Source organism: Poromitra crassiceps (genome assembly GCF_964638095.1).
Source record: "Poromitra crassiceps genome assembly, chromosome: 5".
NCBI lineage: Eukaryota > Metazoa > Chordata > Actinopteri > Beryciformes > Melamphaidae > Poromitra > Poromitra crassiceps.
The window spans coordinates 16,925,327-16,932,826 of record NC_139642.1 but is presented as its reverse complement, the minus strand read 5'-3'; the positions used below and the strand labels follow the sequence as shown (position 1 = coordinate 16,932,826).

Below are 7,500 nucleotides of genomic sequence, written 5' to 3'. Positions count from 1 at the left end.
GCCTTGCAGCACCCCCTACCTAAAAGTACTTCCAGCGCCACTGCACACACACAGAGCAGACAGTGTGTGTTGCAGCTGTGTCTCCCTGCAGACACATCTGCCTCCAGGAATGAGGTGTGCGACCGTTATCAGGAGTTATGAGCGCAGGGATGATGTCTTTTTGTGGGCCAGCCCAGAAGTGAGAAGTTACCTTGTCTGGAAGTCAATAGGCTTTTTTGTCTGGAGATTTGGGTTAAATGCCTGAAATAAGGTATGTGGTTAACAAAAGTTGAGTACATTTAGATCTTTGTGTTCAGCAAGATAATGAGGAGCACTTTTCAGATGTTTGAAGCGTAAATGTGATCGCCAAAAATCCAGATTTTCAGAAAACGCTTCAAAAATCTGAAAAGTGGTCCTCATTTTGTGAAGATGATCTTGCTGAACACAGAGGTCAGTTTCATCAACTTTTGTTAACCACAGACTTTATTTCAGACATCTAACCAAAATCCTCATACAAAAATCCCATTGACTTCCCAACGAGGAACCAGGTGATGCTAACTTCTGGGTTTTAGGACTCATTATATGGAGGACGGGGAGGCCATCAACCCCTGATAATTGACACATCATCAGGCATTAACCTGCTTATATGATCACTTGTCAAAGCAAAATAAAATTAAGACCATTTATTTATATTTTCATGCGTTTTCCAATCAAAATCTAACATTTTTCACAAGCCATAACTCAGTTTTCCCTGGTAAAGGGTTTGACTAATACCTGGAACCATCATTACCCTCCCATCAGCTTCCCCTGCAATAGAAACCAGTAAATAGGACAGATCTTAGATACGACTTGGCAGGAGATATTAGAAGAAGAAGAAGAAGAAGAAGAAGAAGAAGAAGAAGAAGAAGAAGAAGTCAGGTGAAGAGCCAAGTCTGCTCTGTGTGCATTTCAAAACTGAATTTAGTGTGTGTGTGTGTGTGTGTGTGTGTGTGTGTGTGTGTGTGTGTGTGTGTGTGTGTGTGTGTGTGTGTGTGTGTGTGTGTGTGTGTGTATGTGTGTGGTGTGTATGTGTGTGTGTGCGTGTGTGTGTGTGTGCGTGTGTGTGTGTGTGTGTGTGTGTGTGTGTGTGTGTGTGTGTGCGTGCGTGTGTGTGTGTGTGCATGACAGCGTGATAATAACATATATTTTTAGTATCCTACAGCAGTGGTTCCCACACTGGGGTATGCATACCCCTAGGGGGATGTGGAGGTACTACAGGGGGTACTTGAAAGTAGTTGAAAGAAAGTGGAAGATGGAAAAATATCAGAATAAATCATGAAAATCAACGAAACGTTAAAATAAATCTGCTCAGGAGGCACCAATTTCAACGTGTTCACTCCATTTCCTATTTTAATGTTCAAAAGATGGGTTCATTCAGTCATTGCATCATTATGCTATAGTTTTCTCTTGCAGTTTTCCAAGCAAAATGTTGTAGTTGGGTAAAGGGGCGTACTTGGAATTCAGGGGAAATCAGGGAGAGGGGGTACTGAACCACTGAACCCTACAGTATTCACACCATGCGTACTAACCTGTGGGTGTGCTGACATGGACGCTGTACTGGCCCCTCTGAGTGTGGGACGTCTTCACCCTGGTCCTGACAGAGGATGACAATGATGACGACGACGATGATGATGAAGATGAGTTAGCAGAGGAGGAGGAGTTTGAGGAGAGTGCATGGAGGCGGAGCTTCCTCCTCTCCGTCTCGATGTGCTTCATCAGCAGGGCGGCCATCTTGTCTCCTCTTCCTCCCCGTGACAGAGCCTTCCTCTGCAGCACCGCCTGGGCCTCCCGCAGGCTGACATGACGAGATAGAACACAATAGAACACAATATAATAATGAACAGAATCCGGATCGAACTACAAATCAATCCGGACCGGACCTTAGTGTCCAAAGCGTCGTATGATTGAATGTGCATATAGAGTACCACAGGGATGACACTGCGCCGCAGTGTTCATTTTGGCGGCCATTTTTTGATTTATTTATTTTACGTGGCGGACATAAAGCAGCTAACAGGCACATGCAAACGTGTCGTTAAAAGCAAGTCTATCTCTGAGCTTATTTTCACTGAGATAAATTCTCTCAGGTCAGGACTGTTTGGACCCACTGACTGCAATCTGATTTAAAACATCTTAAAATAGCCCGAGTGAAGCCAGGCCAGTCCCACACACACCATACACACACACACACACACACGCACACACACACACACATGCACGCACGCACGCCTGCCCGCACACAAAACACACACACACACACACACACACACACACACACAGTCTCATGGAGAGTCCAGGTTCTGTGTCTGAGCTCAGATGTTAGGTAGCTGTCAAGACTTGTAAGTGATGGTTGATTCAGCTAGCCTGGTAAGCAGCCTCAATGAATCCTTCATAGGGTTGTGTGTGTGTGTGTGTGTGTGTGTGTCTATGTGTGTGTGTGTGTGTGTGTGTGTGTGTGTGTGTGTGTGTGTGTCTGTGTGCCCAGTTACCAATGTGTATTGTATTTTTTATTTCACCTTTATTGAACCAGGAAGTCACATTGAGGTTGAAACCTCTTTTGCAAGTGAGACCTGGCCAAGACAGAACGTAAAAACACATAACATGACTACAACACCAAGTTACAGACATAGCAACAGTAAGTGGGATGAAAACAAAACATTAACAGGACTGCTGCATAAGTCACAACACAGTGTTTAAACAAGCATAAGTGCAGTTATTATTGCAGAAATAGACTCAATAACAGCAATTGAACGAGAACAGGAGTACGCAACAGCGAGGTTTCTCGGCGGAAAAGAAGACATTATTTCGCCGTTCTCCCGAGTGGATTTGGATTTGACTGGATCCCAACGCTGATTGGCTGAAGGACAGGCTACTTCCACCCTCTGGAATGAGTCCAGCTGGATCCACGAAACCAAACAGACGGATCCGGTCCTGGTTTTAAACAGGCTAGTTGGAAGCCATTCCGGGTGTAATCCGGGTCTTTCTGTAGCTATTTTGAAATATTCAATAAAGACATTTAAAAAAAAATGGCCAAAAAGAAAAAGGTCAAATTTGGAGATGATGACTATCTCCGCAAAATGTTGGACAACTTCTCTAACCACCATGCAACGGACCAAACAAGTCGCTGATCAAACGTGTGCAGGACTTGCTCACCTCATACAAGCCTATTTAGTTTCCTGAAGTCACCACACAGGATGGCTGAGTCATGGAGTCAGCTCTCTCTGCCACTTGCTAATAACGTTGGTATTTGCCTTCAAGCCAAGTTTCTGCAGGTCCTCATCACAGCCTTCACAGAGAACGAGCTAACCTCAATTGAACTGAGCAGGCAATCACCAAACACCATGATGTCCTACATTCTGTAACACGAGGAAACCAACACGATGATGTCTACAGTCTGCATCACGAGGAAACCAACACGATGATGTCATACAATCTGCAACGAGGAAACCAACACGACGATGTCATAAAGTATGGAACACGAGGAAACCAACACGATGATGTCATACAGTCTGCATCACGAGGAAACCAACACGATGATGTCATACAGTCTGCATCACGAGGAAACCAACACGATGATGTCCTAAACTTAAAGTCTGCATCACGAGTAAACCAACACGATGATGTCATAAAGTCTGGAACACGAGGAAACCAACACGATGATGTCATAAACTTAAAGTCTGCATCACGAGTAAACCAACACGATGATGTCATACAGTCTGCATCACGAGGAAACCAACACGATGATGTCATACAGTCTGCATCACGAGTAAACCAACACGATGATGTCATACAGTCTGCATCACGAGGAAACCAACACGATGATGTCATACAGTCTGCATCACGAGGAAACCAACACGATGATGTCATACAGTCTGCATCACGAGTAAACCAACACGATGATGTCATACAGTCTGCATCACGAGGAAACCAACACGATGATGTCATACAGTCTGCATCACGAGGAAACCAACACGATGATGTCATAAACTTAAAGTCTGCATCACGAGGAAACCAACACGATGATGTCATACAGTCTGCATCACGAGTAAACCAACACGATGATGTCATACAGTCTGCATCACGAGTAAACCAACACGATGATGTCATACAGTCTGCATCACGAGTAAACCAACACGATGATGTCATACAGTCTGCATCACGAGGAAACCAACACGATGATGTCATACAGTCTGCATCACGAGGAAACCAACACGATGATGTCATACAGTCTGCATCACGAGGAAACCAACACGATGATGTCATACAGTCTGCATCACGAGGAAACCAACACGATGATGTCATACAGTCTGCATCACGAGGAAACCAACACGATGATGTCATACAGTCTGCATCACGAGGAAACCAACACGATGATGTCATACAGTCTGCATCACGAGGAAACCAACACGATGATGTCATACAGTCTGCATCACGAGGAAACCAACACGATGATGTCCTAAACTTAAAGTCTGCATCACGAGTAAACCAACACGATGATGTCATAAAGTCTGGAACACGAGGAAACCAACACGATGATGTCATAAACTTAAAGTCTGCATCACGAGTAAACCAACACGATGATGTCATACAGTCTGCATCACGAGGAAACCAACACGATGATGTCATACAGTCTGCATCACGAGTAAACCAACACGATGATGTCATACAGTCTGCATCACGAGGAAACCAACACGATGATGTCATACAGTCTGCATCACGAGGAAACCAACACGATGATGTCATACAGTCTGCATCACGAGTAAACCAACACGATGATGTCATACAGTCTGCATCACGAGGAAACCAACACGATGATGTCATACAGTCTGCATCACGAGGAAACCAACACGATGATGTCATAAACTTAAAGTCTGCATCACGAGGAAACCAACACGATGATGTCATACAGTCTGCATCACGAGTAAACCAACACGATGATGTCATACAGTCTGCATCACGAGTAAACCAACACGATGATGTCATACAGTCTGCATCACGAGTAAACCAACACGATGATGTTATACAGTCTGCATCACGAGGAAACCAACACGATGATGTCATACAGTCTGCATCACGAGGAAACCAACACGATGATGTCATACAGTCTGCATCACGAGGAAACCAACACGATGATGTCATACAGTCTGCATCACGAGGAAACCAACACGATGATGTCATACAGTCTGCATCACGAGGAAACCAACACGATGATGTCATACAGTCTGCATCACGAGGAAACCAACACGATGATGTCATACAGTCTGCATCACGAGTAAACCAACACGATGATGTCCTAAACTTAAAGTCTGCATCACGAGGAAACCAACACGATGATGTCATACAGTCTGCATCACGAGTAAACCAACACGATGATGTCATACAGTCTGCATCACGAGGAAACCAACACGATGATGTCATACAGTCTGCATCACGAGGAAACCAACACGATGATGTCATAAACTTAAAGTCTGCATCACGAGGAAACCAACACGATGATGTCATACAGTCTGCATCACGAGTAAACCAACACGATGATGTCATACAGTCTGCATCACGAGTAAACCAACACGATGATGTCATACAGTCTGCATCACGAGTAAACCAACACGATGATGTCATACAGTCTGCATCACGAGGAAACCAACACGATGATGTCATACAGTCTGCATCACGAGGAAACCAACACGATGATGTCATACAGTCTGCATCACGAGGAAACCAACACGATGATGTCATACAGTCTGCATCACGAGGAAACCAACACGATGATGTCATACAGTCTGCATCACGAGGAAACCAACACGATGATGTCATACAGTCTGCATCACGAGGAAACCAACACGATGATGTCATACAGTCTGCATCACGAGGAAACCAACACGATGATGTCATACAGTCTGCATCACGAGGAAACCAACACGATGATGTCCTAAACTTAAAGTCTGCATCACGAGTAAACCAACACGATGATGTCATAAAGTCTGGAACACGAGGAAACCAACACGATGATGTCATAAACTTAAAGTCTGCATCACGAGTAAACCAACACGATGATGTCATACAGTCTGCATCACGAGGAAACCAACACGATGATGTCATACAGTCTGCATCACGAGTAAACCAACACGATGATGTCATACAGTCTGCATCACGAGGAAACCAACACGATGATGTCATACAGTCTGCATCACGAGGAAACCAACACGATGATGTCATACAGTCTGCATCACGAGTAAACCAACACGATGATGTCATACAGTCTGCATCACGAGGAAACCAACACGATGATGTCATACAGTCTGCATCACGAGGAAACCAACACGATGATGTCATAAACTTAAAGTCTGCATCACGAGGAAACCAACACGATGATGTCATACAGTCTGCATCACGAGTAAACCAACACGATGATGTCATACAGTCTGCATCACGAGTAAACCAACACGATGATGTCATACAGTCTGCATCACGAGTAAACCAACACGATGATGTTATACAGTCTGCATCACGAGGAAACCAACACGATGATGTCATACAGTCTGCATCACGAGGAAACCAACACGATGATGTCATACAGTCTGCATCACGAGGAAACCAACACGATGATGTCATACAGTCTGCATCACGAGGAAACCAACACGATGATGTCATACAGTCTGCATCACGAGGAAACCAACACGATGATGTCATACAGTCTGCATCACGAGGAAACCAACACGATGATGTCATACAGTCTGCATCACGAGTAAACCAACACGATGATGTCCTAAACTTAAAGTCTGCATCACGAGGAAACCAACACGATGATGTCATACAGTCTGCATCACGAGTAAACCAACACGATGATGTCATACAGTCTGCATCACGAGTAAACCAACACGATGATGTCATACAGTCTGCATCACGAGTAAACCAACACGATGATGTCATACAGTCTGCATCACGAGTAAACCAACACGATGATGTCATACAGTCTGCATCACGAGTAAACCAACACGATGATGTCATACAGTCTGCATCACGAGTAAACCAACACGATGATGTCATACAGTCTGCATCACGAGGAAACCAACACGATGATGTCATACAGTCTGCATCACGAGGAAACCAACACGATGATGTCATACAGTCTGCATCACGAGGAAACCAACACGATGATGTCATACAGTCTGCATCACGAGGAAACCAACACGATGATGTCATACAGTCTGCATCACGAGTAAACCAACACGATGATGTCATAAAGTCTGGAACACGAGGAAACCAACACGATGATGTCATACAGTCTGCATCACGAGTAAACCAACACGATGATGTCATAAAGTCTTATGTAATCGGTGTATGCCTCACCACCGTGTAACACCGGTAACACCTACTACCACGGCAAGCCTAGGTCACACTCCCGTTGGGTGGAGGTCAGGTGTTATTTTGTGCTCACACACTCTCATGGTGTGGAGGTCAGGTGTTATTTTGTGCTCACACACT

The 7,500-nt window shown here is 44.6% G+C and overlaps 1 protein-coding gene across 1 annotated transcript in view; it reads right to left on the bottom strand.

Moving 5' to 3' along the window:
* The window catches only part of ltbp4 (latent transforming growth factor beta binding protein 4), a gene marked incomplete at its 5' end in the record, with an annotated part of 171,357 nt that overhangs the window by 130,174 nt on the left and 33,683 nt on the right, over nucleotides 1–7,500 (bottom strand). The window contains 2 exons of the mRNA XM_083636544.1: nucleotides 1,548–1,612; nucleotides 1,706–1,813. Of these exons, the coding sequence (XP_083492670.1) occupies nucleotides 1,548–1,612; nucleotides 1,706–1,813 (173 nt within the window). The remainder of the gene's footprint in view (nucleotides 1–1,547; nucleotides 1,613–1,705; nucleotides 1,814–7,500) is intronic.